This window comes from Myotis davidii, unplaced genomic scaffold (genome assembly GCF_000327345.1).
Source record: "Myotis davidii unplaced genomic scaffold, ASM32734v1 scaffold323, whole genome shotgun sequence".
In the NCBI taxonomy this organism is placed as follows: domain Eukaryota; kingdom Metazoa; phylum Chordata; class Mammalia; order Chiroptera; family Vespertilionidae; genus Myotis; species Myotis davidii.
In genome coordinates, this window is record NW_006295491.1 from 3,489,013 (window position 1) to 3,505,591 (window position 16,579).

At 47.5% G+C, this 16,579-nt stretch overlaps 1 protein-coding gene across 5 annotated transcripts in view; it reads left to right on the top strand.

Moving 5' to 3' along the window:
• Window positions 1-10,242, top strand: part of LRBA (LPS-responsive vesicle trafficking, beach and anchor containing) — a 554,230-nt gene extending 543,988 nt beyond the window's left edge. For all 5 annotated transcript variants that reach the window (XM_006770131.2, XM_006770133.2, XM_006770134.2 and 2 more), the window contains exons 54-57: window positions 2,674-2,775; window positions 4,308-4,504; window positions 7,703-7,854; window positions 9,117-10,242. In XM_006770131.2, coding sequence (XP_006770194.1) covers window positions 2,674-2,775; window positions 4,308-4,504; window positions 7,703-7,854; window positions 9,117-9,207 — 542 coding nt within the window. In that variant the 3' untranslated portion in view covers window positions 9,208-10,242. The remainder of the gene's footprint in view (window positions 1-2,673; window positions 2,776-4,307; window positions 4,505-7,702; window positions 7,855-9,116) is intronic.
• Window positions 10,243-16,579: the final 6,337 nt, after the last annotated feature.

Here is a 16,579-nt window from a genome sequence, read left to right on the forward strand (position 1 = left end):
TTAGAGAACATTTTGCCAAACTTTGAAGCCAACATCCTAGCATTGAACAGTTCTTCATTTAGAGATTGGGCCTAGGAAAAGAAAAAACCTTTATTCTGTTTTGAAATTTCATCGTATGTGTGTAGAGGCAAACATGATTGGTATAGCGTGGATTATTGGAAACTAGTATTTTGCAAGTAGAGCATATTTATTAAAATTTTAATTATGAGTTTACAGAAAATAATGCTCATACCTTAACTCATTTTATGGGGTTAATTGGTAGGCTTTATAGTCATAGAAAATTCTCAATATTCGAACTGTTTTGCATGAAAGAAATAGTTGTCAGTAATATTCTCACTTCCTCCCCATGTTCCTGAGAAAGTATCTTAGCTCTAGGAACTAAAGAAAAGTTAGCCTTGACATGCTTAGGTGATAGTGTTCTCTGGGTCTGCCATTACCCATCTGCCCTGTGTTTACTTTGATTGACACTTAGGTTGTTCAGTTGCCATCCGTTTTCCTTCAAACCTTCATTTACCACTAAGGAATTCCAAGACAATTTAAAGTAAAACACAAATCTCACCCCTCCCCCCCTTCAAATGGTTGACTTATGAAAACAGAAGAGTAATCACTGAAAATGTATGCCTTAGATCTTAATGATTTTAATTCTTGATTTTAAATAAGTTGCTGATATAATTAGACATTAGTTTAAAAAATAACATTGTAGGTATTTTTGTGGAATGTAGAGCATCTTGGGAAAGGGAGGAAGCATGAATGAGGGTGAAAGTATTGGTAACTTTAAAAATACATTAACACCTATTTCTAATTTCTGTGGCAAGGCTTATCTCTAACAGAAAATTAAGGAATTCAGATTGGCTTAAATTATGTGTTTCTTTTTTTAAAAATTTCCCCAAATTTGTCTACTTTTTTCAGGGGGAAAAAAAAAGTCTTTGTGACAGATTCTTTCTTGTTTAGAAAAATGTCAAGTAAACTTTGTAATTAAGGTAGGGTTCCCTCCCCAGAGGAGTTTTGAAACTTGGAATCAAATCAACCTTCTTATTCTCCTTTGCTTTTTCATAGGTTTTTTTTGAGGTCTCCCTTTATCACTAAGCAGGTCAGGCCACACGCAGCAGGCCAGTGTGGTGCAGTTTGCTCTGCTGCAGTCTCACTCACAGGGACCCATAGTCACCAAAAGCCACGAAGGACACTGTGGACACAGCTGTCATTGTGTCCTCCAGTGACATGCTGTAGTGATTATGTGTAATGACAAGATGTGAAGTAACTGCAGGCTCCGGGGGAAGTGTCTTCATAGTAGACACTTTTCACCTGCTTCTGGTCATGGATACCCGTGCATTCAGTGAAACCTATCTCCCCCTACCCCCCATCCTTCCAGAAAAAACATAGGCATGTACATACATTTTGCATGAAATTTCAGAGAACCCATGGACCCATTGTAAAAACCACTGCCTTGGTGTTAAATGTGTTTGCCTTTTCAAGGACGTTAGGATCCTGCTGGATTTTCCCTGACCCACCAGGTCTCTCCTCAGTGTGACTGTACCAAGGACAGCACATGTCTGGGTTAGGATGACAAGTTACTCTTCTCTGTAGAGTTCCACAGCTGGTGGCAGTGACCTACTTTCTAAGCGCATTTGTCCCGTTTCGATTATACAGTATTATTTATCAATAATACTGTGAAACCAGCCAGGTCACGGAAATCTAAGAATGCTGACACCCTGCTCCCGAGAGTCCCACTTGTAAAGGCTTTTGTGTCTTGGTTCTTAGTGACTATAGAAATAAAGGACTCGTTTAGTCTTAAAATAGTATCTTTGGGCTATGGAATTCAGTTTATCCTTGTGGCTCAGCATGAATCAAGCCACAAATGAAGCACATCTTTGTTTTCCTTTTCTGTGCTGGGGCCAGTCATGGTGTGGGTTCCTTATCAGCCAGTTTTCTCTTTCGCTTGTGACCGAGGTACAGGATGGCTTCTCCTACCTGTGAGGATGCTCTGCAGCAGCTCCTGTTACTTGGGTACCCCTCCTCTGTCCTCTTCACCGCCTCCCCGATTTTCAAGCACTACCAGTAGAATTACATGTAGGAGCTTTTTTCTCTTTGTTTTTTGACTAAATCTAGAGAAATATACTCCGAGATTTATATATGAGGAACATACATATGCTTAGTAAAGATAGTAGATATTTAAGAGGGGCTGCCTTGAGACACCAGGAATCCTACTCAGAACTGTCTTCCTTGTGGCGGGGTCTCGGTGGCCCACAGAGGAGGAGGAGGAGGAAGAAGGAGAAAAGGCGGCTGCTTCTCTTTGAAATGTGAATCAAGCCTAAATCCCTACTTTTATAGTCATCCATCCGTAAATCATCTGATCAGGGGGCTTATATTTATATTGGGAGAGTACCTGAGGCATTTTATAATGCAGATTTCTGACTTACTTTACCCTGAAGTTCCAACCATTGCTGCCTGATAATCACATAAGGATTACACATTTAACGTGTGGTCCTTACAATATGTCATATAGTTTGGATCTGGTTCTAAATTAGGGTTTTTGGACAAATTCCAAAACTGTAAGTAAAAGATTTAGCCATTATGGGAATTAGGAACAAGTTGATCATTTCATCTGAGGAGAGGGAGATAATCCCCTGCATGAACTTGAATTAATTTGCCCTTTTTATCTCTCTTTTCCTGAAGGTGGGACCACCACCCCACGGGCCATTTTGACTGGCCATGACTACCCGATCACCTGTGCTGCCATCTGCGCTGAGCTCGGCCTGGTCCTGAGTGGCTCTACAGGTAAGTTGGTGGCACTGCCATAAAACATGTGCTATTTGCTTTCATTCGGGGGTAGGGATGAGGACTATTTAGGATTAGCATCTCTAGCTCCAGCCACATTTCAGTGTTTTTGTATCTGAGCATCAAATCTAAAATAATGCAATAGAGGACACCTAGACCTGTCTCCTCGTTATAGGCTGGTGGGGTGGTAGGGATGAGGACTATTTAGCATCTAGCTCCAGCCACATTTCAGGTGCGCAGTGTTCTCTAGTAGCTACCATATTGGACAGCACACATGGTTCTGTTTCACGGCAGGAAGTTGTTTCACAACCTTGCTCTAAGCAGTGGGACTGGAACAAGGGGCATCTTTGTATGTTTGTTTACTCTTCGGAACTCTGGCTGGGCTGCCTCCATCTCACACCTGAATGGAAGCGCCTGACCCATCTGTTTTAACTTCCAAATCCCAGGCCTAGTCAGGAACCAGGATGGCACCAGGAATGGAGTGGAAAGGTACTTAGCTGGTCTGCCCGGAGGTTTGTCCTAGCAACATCAGCATATATTTAGACCAAAGATACGAAGCAGGCATTCCAAGAGCACACGCTTGGAACACACAAAAACGCTCATCTCATGAGGAAGCTTGGAGTATTTGAGTCACCTTATCTATGTTTTGAACTATAATACTTAGTCTAAGTAACAAGCCTTATTAAATAGTCAATGGATTGTGTTTTTAAATGTTTTTAGTTGGTCCAAACATTGAAACACTAATGATGATAGCAAAAATTCTATACTGACTGGAATTTTTACCTTCTTATGCCCAACAATGTCACATATCCTTAGCTAGCATGAGGTTTTGGACTAGATGTGATTCCCATTAGCTATGTAAATAAACCTGTCATACTGCAGGCTGTCCTACCTTTGCACTGAGGTGTGGGACCATGCACGTGACTGTACAAGCTAAAACCAGCATAGTGAGTTTAATAATCAACAGGGATTTTATGATTGGTCTATGACATTTTTAAGAATGTTCTCAAAACATTAAAAATTCTTTATACACACATCTGCATACATACATGTACTTATATATGGACATGAAAAAGCAGGAAAAACACACATTTACTTATTAGCATACTATCATTTAAAACAGAGAATTCATGTGTTTTCTTTGTGAGGACCTTCTCAAGAGCAGTGCTTGCCGCTTTCTCTCCATAGAATAGGACGCGGAGGGAGAACCTGCCAACCTGACCAGTTCTCACACTCTGTGCCTTCAGGGCTCCTTTAACAGGAAGGTCTTTGCTGGCTTCACTCCTGGCCTAATGATTTCATAGAATTACTTGCACGTATGTGACTCAGCTCTCTCCTCTCCCGAGGGCAAGGTGAGACTGCCGGCATGCACAGGGAATTCTGCACAGTGGCACTGGGAAGGTGTCATTTTGAAGGCTTTCTGTAACGGCACCGCAGTTCTGGGATGCCCTTTGACCTGTGCTCATGATTCACTCACAGTGGGCTGTTCCCACCTTAAAATGAATCTTGCGTTTTGCTTCCCCCTTTCTCAGAAGGACCGTGTCTCATACATTCCATGAATGGAGACTTGTTAAGGACTTTGGAGGGTCCTGAAAACTGCCTGAAACCAAAACTCATCCAGGCTTCGAGAGAGGGCCACTGCGTCATATTTTACGAGAACGGGTTCTTCTGTACATTCAGCGTGAACGGAAAGCTGCAGGCCACCATGGAAACAGAGGACAACATCCGGGTGAGTGCCACTCAAACTCTTCAGGATTTGAGATACCTCAGGGTGGTGTGTGGGGAGGGGAGAGAGTTCCTTAAAGAAACCCCTGTTGAGTTGCAGAGATTCTCTTTTCCATGCACCCCGCACATCCCAGCTGTGCTGACCGTATTGCTCGGTATGGGAGCCCTCAGCTGGAAAGGCTGGCATAGATCTCTCGGGGCCATTCTGGGTGGCTTGCCAGGGCACGGGCTCAGTGTTTTTGTATGTGAGCATCAAATCTAAAATAATGGAATAGAGGACACCTAGACCTGCCTCCTCATTATAGGCTGGTGGGGGTGAGGACTATTTAGGATTAGCATCTAGCTCCAGGCTTGACTTCTTGTGGATGATAAGACCCAGTCTTGCCAAGGTGACAGAGTTGGATTTCACATTGTGATTTGAATTAGGCAAACATTTTCCCATTTTGCTGTGAAGAAACGGTAATGCTAGTGGGCCTTCCAGGGTTTCACTTCCTCTTCAAGACAGGGCTACCTCCCTCAGGACTAGGTGGGGAAGGGGTTTGCAGGTCCCTGTCTCACCTTGGCCTCCTGGTGAGGCTCAGGGTGAGTGTGATGGGGAAGCCTGTGCCTGCTGGGTGTGGTTTTAGGTGAGCCTGGACATTTATCCACTGTTGCTCCTGACCAGGGCAGCTTAGATGACACAAATTCTCCCAGGTCTGGTCTGATCACCCCTTCTCGCAAGTAAAACCCTAACTATAGATTCCATGATGAACTCAAGGGCACTTGCTCCTTTATTCTGGGATGGGTTTCTTAATTCAGTAAGTAGCATGGATCTCTCCAGGCTGCATCCACCTCTGCCACAAAGGCAGGCGGGGACTCTTACTCTGCTTTCATTTCCCCTCCTCCCCATAGCACTTCATTTAAACCAAGTACCCATCAGAGGGTTGCCTTTCCTCTTTGGAATAATAATGCTGATCATCTGTCACTCTGAGTTGCGATTATAGTGTCAGCTACACTAATAAATCTGTAAAATCATTTGAAATCCCCGGCTGGCTAACAGCTTCTGGGGCTCGTCAGGACCGAAGGCTCTGGAAGTGCCTGGAGGCGGTGGTCGGGCTTACTGCAGACTGTTTGTTTACACTAGTTTTCCTCTCTGTGCTATAGCCATTGCTTTTTCTCCTCTAATATTTCCCACTGGGTTTCAAGCTTAAACAATCCATTGCTTTTCCACCAGCACTTTCGTACTTTATCACACTAATTGTAAGCGGTGGCACTCTGTGATTAGTACGCTTGCCTGGCAGGGAGAAGGAGAGTGGATAAAAGAGGAAAGATGAAGAGAAACAAAAGGTGAGTGTAGTGGAGAGAGATGAAAAGAGAAAGGAAAGGAGAGCATAGAGGAGAAAAAGCCGAGAGAGGAAGAGTGAGGTGAGGCAGAAAGAGGAGAGTAGAAAAGGGGGAGGGGACCCAGACAGCAGGCAGTGCTGGAGACCCTCTTCCTGACAGGCCTGATGGGTGTGTGCACCCACCCAGCGCATCACTCGGGATTTCAGAGGGTGAGGTGAATGAACACCGCTGAGCCCACTGAACCCGAGTCTTAACCCCCCCCTGGTGCTGAGGCACCTTAACGCTGCGATCTCCCTGGTGCTGGTCTGGATGGAAGGTAGGGCGCTGCTCCGGAGAAATGGAAAGTCCTTCCCAGTAAAGGCCGAGAAGACATCTTCTCCCTTATTCAAGTGATCTGGATGCTGATAAATGGAGGGTCCTAAAAGTCCAAGTTTAAAGTAATTCCAAACAAAACTAGGATTAGAGATTCTCTACTAAAACAGAGTTAAAGATTAATGGTTTTAATTTATGTTTTTATATAGCGCTTACCCAGTAAAAAGCCTCAAGCATAAAACTCCAGTGAACCACAACCAGAAGGTTAATGGATTTTCATCAGCTGGATTCTCTAAGTGTAGCAGACGATTACCTGTCCCAGGCTCCTTTGCAGGTCCTGACCCTCGGAGATGCCACTTGTGAAATGACGGGAGGCAGAGGATATTGACTTTTACTTACTTTGAGAAATCTTACTGTTCACATTTGGTTTAGATTTGGAGAATACTTCTTATATGTAACTACCTTCCACACTTGGGTTTTTATATCTTAGATTTTTGTGTTCGTGAGAGTAAGCCATATTTAAGAGACCACTAAAAGTTGGCATTTATGTGAATTGAATGGCTATGAGACAATCCTTACGATGGTTTTTAAAAAATTGGCAAAGAGTAGATTAAAGACTTAAGGCAACTATACGGAAACTCTGAGCATAAATTCATTTATCAGAGGTTAGACGTATCCTTTCAGGCTTGCTAGCACAGTATTCCCAGGCCCAGATGGTTGCAGTAACTTGTAGAACTGTGTGTCCCCTCCTTAAGAAAGGCGATGGATCTTACTAACTAGGAAACGAGGTTCGGAGGGCAGTGGAGATAGGATTAGCTCCAGGGGTAGGAAGGACAAACAGTAAATATGGTGGGCTTTGCAGGCTCTGTGTTCTGTTGTGAGAGGAGCCATAAACGAGCGGGTGTGGCTAAGTTCCAACAGCCCTTGTTTATGGGCACTGAAATGTGGAATGCGTATCATTTTCCACCTGTCATGAAATATTCTTTTATTTTTCTCAACCATTAGAAAATGTAGACAGTCATAAAACAACAGGCACTGGTCTGCCTTTGCCCCATTTTACAGGATGGAAGGACAAATTCCGTGTCTGCCCTGGGCAAGAAGAAAATGCTCAGCCCGGGGGTGTGAGTCCCTGGGAGTCTGGTTCCTACCACATTGTCCTCCCCCTGCTGCGAAGGCCCCGCAGGCAGCAGCGTTTTACTGGGGACACGTGTCAGGAGCTCTCTCTGCCCGGCCCCAGGATCCTGCAGAGGTGCCGGGCCTCCGCGCTGCAGAGTGCTGGTCCCAGTCCACAGCACGCAGCTCTGAGAGGCATCCGTAGCACTGGAAGCGTCTGCCGCCTCGTCCTTAAAGAGGAAACACAAGAAAACTCATGCAGGGCCTAACCGTCCATTTGATTTTGAAAAATAGCAAAAGTTTCCTGACTCCCGATTTCCTAAAACTCAGGAGCCCACATGGTCTCTCCCTTCTCCCTACGCTGCAGTAGCTGCTGTTGCATAGGAATTCATCAAACTCGGAGGTGAAATTTCCCTAGAGCCACATCTCACCTGAACGTTGCTTTGTCTCACAGGCCATCCAGCTGAGCCGGGACGGGCAGTACCTGCTCACAGGAGGAGACAACGGTGTGGTCAAGGTCTGGCAGGTGTCTGACCTCAAGCAGCTCTTTGCCTACCCAGGCTGCGACGCTGGGATCCGGGCCATGGCCCTGTCTTACGACCAGAGGTAACACTGCAGTCAGGTCTGCTGATGGTGGCTTAAAAGCAGTCTCGGGAGCTTAAGTGGGCTGGGCTGTGGAGGCCACCTGAGCAATGAAGAGAGCCAGTGAATAGTGGGGTTTCCTTTCTGATGGCACAACGCCGTGGACAAAGGCTAACTGCTCCATGAGTAGACAAGACATAAGTAACAAAGGCTCCGGTTACATCTCAGTTAAGCCTTTTGTGTTTCTTAAAGTACCTTTAATGCAAAATGCCTGGGTCTCTGTTCATGAGAATTCCTACATGCTCCCACGTGGTAAATTTGGGGGTGATAATTTCATCTGGTTTCCTGTTGCCTCTTCATAGACAGTCACTCATTTTAGTTCCTAATTGTTTTTGTGTGGCGGCATCTTCCCTGAAAGCCTTTTGGTATACACGTCAGTGGCCTCAGGTCCATTCACTGTTACACTAGTACAACCGCCACCACCCCACTATGTTTAGTGAACTTTTCGACTGAGCTTTCTGTGGAGATCGAGTGCCCTTGTCTCTCCTCAGGTTTTGACTTGAAGCCAGTTTGTTTCTTCATTACTGTTTGCAGGGAATGTCTTTTTCCATCCTTTCACTCTCAGCCTGTCACTGGGCCTAACGTGAGTCCCTTATAGACAGCACATATTTGATCATGTTTAGCTGAGCTTGTGTAGCGACACGTTAGTTCCTGATTTTGCTGTGAAGTGGTAGGGAGGATACTGAGTAGGACCTCCGCGGCCTGGCTCAACCAAACCGTCCAGAGGCGCTCACCCCTGTGCAGGGACAGGAGAGCAGTACCCCCCCACACACACACACACCCCTGCAGCAGTCACCGCAGGAAGTCACTGTGTTCTGAGGACTGGGCCCTGCTCAGAGCATGATGGACATGACTCTGTCAGCAGCATCGCTGTCGCTGCCTGTGTGCACCCTCCACCAGCAATGACTGAGATTCTTCCCTTCGACTGCGATACCCAATGTGGAAGCCAGGCCTGCTCAGTGTCTGTGGCGCATCCTGCACGGACTAGCTGTGTTTTCTGTAAAAGGGAAGCTGTGGCTCCTCGTACAATGGCAGAGGCAGCACTCAGAGCTTACTCAGGGCTGCGTTTTAGTCATTAAAACACATACCTTTGTTGGCACACACTGTAGCTCAGACCGCCAACTTCTACATTTACCTTGTAGATTTGGGGAGGGCAGCTCTTTCTTTCGTAGCAGAGACCTTGGAAAGGAGTAGGTGTGTGAACCCCTCCTCTCTGCTTCTCCCAGGTGCATCATTGCTGGCATGGCCTCAGGAAGCATCGTTCTCTTCTACAACGACTTTAACCGGTGGCATCATGAGTACCAGACCCGCTACTGATGGGACAGCACACGCCAGCCTTGCTCCCAGCCCAGGAGGGGACATGCCCTGGGGCCTCCTTCCCTTAGGAATAGCGAACACATCTGAATGTAATCTAAATTTGCTCAAAGCAGCAAAATATTTTTTAAAGTTAATTGCTATTTTTGTAGACTTTGCTTGACTTTTGGGGGGGAGGTATATAGCAAAGCAGAAAACTGGCTGCTGGGTTCTGTAGTTTAAAAGAAATCTATATTTTTAGCCATAATGAGAAGTCTATTTTCACCAATTATGGAAAATACACATTGGAGTGAGTAAACCCACTTATTCTAGCTATATTATGAAAAAACATTTCCCATTTATCTGTAATCTTGAGAAATCTATGATTTTAACAATAAGGCAATGGGTTATAATATTGGGATAGGGGAATTTTATGCTGTACTTTGGGTCCTGTATTTTTCCAAACAATTGTGCTTCTTATGAGCTGAACTTTCTGGGATTTAAATAGTAATGTTTAAATTATGCTACATGTAATTTAAAACACCTCAATGAGTTATTTCTATCAATATTCTTCTCCAAGCATGTTATAGACCTAGAAAAATTATGGTTTGGGGGAAGCTATTTTATTGTGTGGTTAACATGAAAGGAGCTAATGTTATAGCAAGGGTGAACTGTTTGCAATGTTTTCCTGACTTGCCGTCTTCATGGCACACCAAAATGAAATGATGGGAATGTTCTTGGGCTCACAACTTTTTCTTTAAGTTGCAAGTACCAAAGGTCCCTCCTGAGGTGTGACTGTGCCCAGGGCTCCCCGACCCCCACCAGGTCTGAGGACAGAGGCTGCCAGGTGCTGTATTAAGTAACACCCGTTTTACCTTCTCTTTGTTATTGAACTATCTTCATCTTCCTTTTGATCAGCAATTTATACTAAGAAACAACGTTATTTTGGTGTTGTATAATTCTACTTTTCTAGTAGATTGCTGTGTGGAATTCTGTGAAAAATATTTGAGAAAAGGTCTGTATTGCATAAATAAACTCTTTGTATGTTGTGAACTTTGACATCCCATCTGTTTTTTTTTTTGCAACTTACCTTCTCTGCACGCTCTGCTCTTCTCTGCAAGCCAGGACTTGGAACAGCTCAATTTGACAGGGAAATTAAATGCCACTGTTTTCTGAGTTGTTGGAAATATCTTTTCACTCCTAATTTTAAGACATTGATAAAACAATTATTTATCCCAAAAAATGCCTGTTTCAGTCACAGATTCTGAACAACAACCAATAAGAGAGAGACTCTTTTGAATAAAACCTTCTGTGGCCAGACAGCTCCCAAATGAGAACACTAATCTCCACTCACCGTGGACCAAAGAGGGAGCTTTGTGTCTTGTTTCATTTAAAATGCACGTTGCTTAGGCCGCTAAAGGAAACAGTAGCTGGTAAAATGTGGGGAAGGGAAAGTACACCTTAGAATCGCAGAAATGCCCACATTACTGTAAATTAGCCAGCATCCTCCCTGGGACTAATCTGAGATCTCAGACTTTGGAAACTTCAGGGGAAATGGTGGAAGAAAATTAGGAATACCTAAGTCACGTGCCAGGCATACGATACTTCAGCTCTCCCGTAAGACAGCCCTAAAGCAAAGTTAACAATAAAGCAACTTCCTCTTGAAGCCTCAGAAGAAAACTGGCGCCTCTACTGCCTTCAGATGGCTTTTAAAAATTAGAACTACGAGAAGTAACTGAATTTACAGTTAAGTATAGTTGGCGTCAAACAAGGGCTTCTGAATGATAGAATCGGTGTAGTACTGTTTACTCAACATTCATTTATCCAATTTAACTCCCTTTAAAAAACATTATTTTAAATAAATATAAACTAGTTAAGGGGGGAGTCAATGTTGGCGTAGTTTGTGATTAAACTGGACGAACTACAGGACAGACGGGAAGCGGGGCATGCGCACTACGTGGACGCAGTTGGAAGTTCGGCGCGTCAGTGACACAGATTCACAGCTGGTTTCAAAGCGGGTTGCCTCAAGAAATTAGGATTTCCCTCCCTGACCGTGTTGACTATTTCTGAAATGTCACCAACCAAGTCCCCAAGGCCCTGTGATGGAAGAAATACCACGGGCGAGCACAGGATACAAATGGGACAGACCGCTCTTGGATGAGCAGCTCAGACCACAGCACAGCAGCCCTCCAGGAACAAAGGTTCTCACACGTTAACTCCACAGAGAGGAGCCACTGTGACCCTGAAATAACGTCACACGTTAGCTGTATTCCTTAGCATGCAGGGCGAGATTCATCAAAGTATCCGCGTGGGAACCAGAAGAAGCTCATTGTAGGTCATGCGGTCAGAACTTACAACCCAGAGCTGCCCTTTTCCATTCAGCCCCAAGAGCAGAGCGCGCATACTTGGTGCCCAGGGTTCTCCCACCTCCCTGTCGGAGGGTTGGGGAGATGGCAGAGATCGTGGGGGTCAAGTTCACGAGGTGGCCAGGGAATCCCGGATGCAGCCAGACCACACATCCACTCAGCACCCTTTTTAGCAAATACAGTTGCGTTCAAACAGCAGATGATATAACTGATCTACCAAAATAGGAATCTGAGGGGAGAGCCTTTCACTAGGTGTCTTCAATACCTTCTTACTGGCTGTGATTCCAAGAGCTCCTGGCCACACAATTGCAGACCTACCTGGTTTGGTCCTCCTCTGCGTCAGCCCTGCCCCAGTTTCCAGTCCTGCCAGGGAACGCAGAGGCCCAGGGGAGGTCCCTCTGCAGCCAGGAGCAGAGTCTGCACAGCTGGAAGGACCCTCCACTGAGCGGAGAAGCCTCGCAGGTTCCGGTGTGTGTCCCAGGTCACGGAGGAGCAACCAGTCGGCCCGTAGCCTCACGTCACCACGCGGCATCACATTGGGCCCAAGCACACACACAAACAGAAAGGAGCGGGACAGGACTTAAATGTTGAGATCTGCATAACCCACGTGACGTCAGCACAGGCCAGGGCCTCTCCTGGGCTGTTCCTGCCTCCCCCACAGAGGACAGGACGTTTCCTCCTTCCCTCCTTCCTCAGCTCCCCTCCTCCCTCATGGCATGCAGTGTGATGTTAACCCCGTGGCATGGCAAGTGAGTGCAGGGGAAGCTGGGAAGTCTCACACTGTCCTAACTTATTAAAGGAAGGAAAGGACCATATGTAGCAAGTCAATAAAACAGCAAAATAAAAAAAATTCCATTTCCTCTCAGATGAGTAGGAAAAACCTCTCTGGGATTTTCTTAGATGTGGAAAGTGTGGTCCATGATGCATTTCTCGGGTTCCCCGGAATCATAAGATCACTATTTAAAAAGCTCAAGGCCACTCACTATCAATGACACTGACACATCTCCGCCAGCCCTGGCTGCTGTGAACCAGAAATGCAGATTGCTCACACCAGGGGACATCACATTTTTCTCTCTAATGAAACCCAGGGTGGCTTGGCCTCTGGGCAAGCTATCTTCCCGAGACAGCCAGGCGCTCGGCGCGGGAAGGCGGCCATTACAAGCGTGCCTGTGAATTCTGAGACCTCCGCAGTCATATGCCAGAAACATGAATTATTTTTCTCTCTCGGGTTCAGGAATATTTTTCTTTGCCAAACCCAAGAGTTGGGGGCAGCTGGGAAGGCTTGTGATTTCCCCAGACCTGGCAGGAAGCAGCTGGCTGCTTTGCAGCTTTGGGCTTGGATCAGTGGAAAGACATTCTCCAGGCCTGACTGCAGCCTCAGCACAGACAGGTGCCCCGTCCTCACAGCTCGCCCAACCCCACGGCAGGCCTCTGGTGCCCAGCTCCGCCCATAATGAAAGGGCTTATGTTGGGGAGGGCATGTCGGTTAAAAGTGCTTATTACTGTGCCAGATAAACCCTTTCTTCCCCTCACCATTCAGTGGTGGTAACTCCTCCCCACAGTTACTACCTGAGTTCAAGGCTGTAGGTTTTATCTTCACGCAGCCCTTTCAAATGCCCTGGGCAAGATCCTCCAAAGGGGCACACATCGGCCTCCCTCTAAGACAGCGGTTCTCAACCTGTGGGTCGCGACCCCTTTGGCGGTCGAACGACCCTTTCACAGGGGTCGCCTAAGATCATCCTGCATATCAAATATTTACATTATGATTCATAACAGTAGCAACATTACAGTTATGAAGTAGCAACGAAAATAATTTTATGGCTGGGTCACAACATGAGGAACTGTATTTAAAGGGCCAGAAGGTTGAGAACCACTGAGGAGGGACAGCCCAGCTGTGAGATGAGCTGCCCTGGGAGCTGAGAGCCCATCCCAGCTCCCATGCCTGCGGGCTTCCTGACCCTGGGCGTTGCTGCATCTAGTGAACGGGGATGTGAGCATCTCTCTCGGGGCTGCAGTGTGGCTCAGAGACAGGATGAGATGCTCTGAGGACGGAAAGCTTCCATGGTGGTGATTATTTAGCATCTAGGCATTTCCAAGAAGTAGAGGATCACTCCTTCACAACGTAGCTAAGTCTGTCCCTGGGCTGCCCTGGGATCAGACTCATCCTCTGACTGTGCACTCACCCCTGGCCCCTCATGCTCCTGCCTCCCAACCTCGGGCCACTACCCCAAGCAACCGAAAGAAGTCTGCACCCTGCTACAGAGCAGGTCTCATAGCCACAGACACCGAGCGAGGTGCCTCGGTTTTCCTGACTGACACCCGTCCTCGGCTGCCAGGTCTCCAGCCCTCACCACGCGGGCCACCCTCGACCTGCACTGCACACCTCGAGGGCCCAGAGCAGAACTCCACACCCAGGAGGACTGGGCCAATACTGCCCACATCTGCATGTACTTCTCAGGGTGCGGTTTACGATGACACTGACAGTTAAGCAGCTCTGTCGGCACCTAGTGCAACAGCGATCCTGCAGTTCTCCACGCCCAGGACGTTCCCAGGCAGAGGTGCCCTTGGAGGCGTTGGGCGGTTCTGTAATCGCACACAGGACTCACACTTGGGTCTCACACCCAGGTCTGCACCAGTGTTCCCAGCTGCTGAGGTCACTGACCATCAGTTCACCCGTTAAAGCGATGGGGAAGCATTCCCTCTGCATCACCACTCACATTAGATGCCGAAAAACAAAGCGAGTAAGAACAGAGACAAGGGCTGCGGCCTCTGCACTGTCCAGTGCAACAGGCGTGGCCACAGGTGGCTCCCAGGACTTGAAGGTGCCTAAGCCACAGAGATGTGCCGCCACTGTCAATACACACCGACTTCAAAGACTTAGTACCAAAAACACGTAACATATCCCAATGGTTTCTCGCATTGACTACATGTTGAAATCACACTTTGGACATATTTAGATGAACTGCATTAAAAATAATACACTTTACCATTCATTTCACCTGTTCTTCTTTACTCTTGTTTTTTAATCGGGTACCAGAAAAGGTTAAATGACGTGGCTTCCGTTATATTTCTATGGGATGGCAGCTGCTCCAGAAATCTTTCTCTGAGACAACATGGTCGGTCAGCAGTCTTTTTTCCGAGATGGTTCATCTGCTCTGAACTGTCTCTGTGATCTCCTAACTCACATACCGCGGTCTTACCCGTGAAAATATTCTGGGCAAGTTTTGCCAAATGCTTTTAGTCCATATATTTCCAGATCTCCACAACCGTTAGGAAGGAGACACACACTCCCTGACTCTTGGCTGGGCTGCTGAGCCTGGCTGGTGGTTGGGCAGGTCAGCGCTTCCCTTTTCCTACCCCTGGTCAAGGGTCAATTTCGTCAGGCGCTGATCACCTGCTCCGGTAAAGGAATGAACATAAAACAGGCATGTGCCAGCTCCCTGTGCGGGAGTGGAGGAGCCCAGCACTAAATTTGCATTCTGTTTCCTAAATGCATGGGCGAGCGGCCAGTGTGCCTGTGGTGGCAGATCCATTACTGAGGATCGTTATTCAGATGGCCGCTCGCACCCAGGCTTTGATTTGCATCTGGATGACAGGGACCTCCGAACGGGACAGGCCTTGGCATCGGCAGGACTTAACACAGCTTCGAGGCTGCCTCCCGCCCATCCTATGACCTGGGTTCTATCACCTAGGTTCTTGGGCTGCTCTGTCCACACCACACTCTGCTCTAGGTGTTGGTGGGATAAAGATGATTCCATAGACCTGCCAGGCCACGCTCGGCCCTGCCACACCTGGTTCACGCTCCTTCCTTTCCATGGGCCTTCCCCACGCCCATCACGTTCCTGGCCTCTTGAGTGTGGCACAGAGGGCGGGAGCATGTGCCAGAAAGACAGTGCTCCTTCCCCCTGCCACCCGTGACTGGCAGTGCCCTGGCCACTTATTAAGTCTTCTGCAAATGTCTTTGGACGTCACAGCTGAAGGGCCGGGGTCAGGCTCCGGGGTCAGATCAGGGACACAGGCCTCGTCCCATCACTGTTTTCATTTCCTGCTCCTCCTTTATGTTACATTCCCCTCCATTAACAAACGTATTTTAATGGACACTGTGGAGAGAGATGAGCAGTATATTCTAGTGCCGTCCATCACAGCTTTTTGGAAACCACCCTCCTCCTGCTTTAATGGAAGCCGGTACCTGCTGCCGCTGCGGGCCAGGAAGCCCGTCTGTACCTCGCAACCAGCCTCTCCATCCAGGGGCAGCGCCAGCCTGGAATGAGTCACTGCACGATCATCTCATCCTTCAGCAATCGGAACATGAGATCTGGAGCCGACCGAGATGGCTTCGGGGCCTGGGTTGTACGGGCTTGAACACTGGGGGCAGGTGCAGGGCCATGACCTGAGCTACAGGCGAGCAGACATTACAGAGGGAAAAGCCAGGGCCGAAATGCACCAGAAGCAGAGACAGGAGACCGCACAATGAGAGAGAGAGAGAGAGAGAGAGAGAGAGAGAGAGAGAGAGCACCTGTCCTGGCCCCCCATTTCCACGAAGCCTCACCTTCCTGCCGGCGCTCCGTAGGCTCCACAGTGGTCATGCCAGTGACCCCTGGCGAGCCTTGAGCTTCGGCTGCATGAGCTTCTGCACCTGTAAGAAATCAGCTCCGACCAAAACACACCTGCCTCCCCGAGCACCATCCCTCCACCCCCGCATGGCCCCGGGGCTTCATGAAAGCAGACACTGGCACCTGCTGAAACCCGGGCCTCTGACCACACGTCCTTTGAGAAATGACGACACGGAAACCTCTGCCCACCCCAAGTTTTTCTCAGTTAGGAAGAGTTTATTGCAGGAAGGAGGCAAAAATCTAACAATGCGAAGGAACTACAGGGCCCACCAGGTTAGAAGAGAAGCAGGTAAAACAAATACACGGCTTATGTACAATTATTAAAAAGAGCAGGTGGTGGAAAACGAGGAAAAACTGCCAGCAGCCTTCCAGGAGGTTAGTAGGAGGGGTCTGCGGGCACCCCCGCCTGTGCCCTGG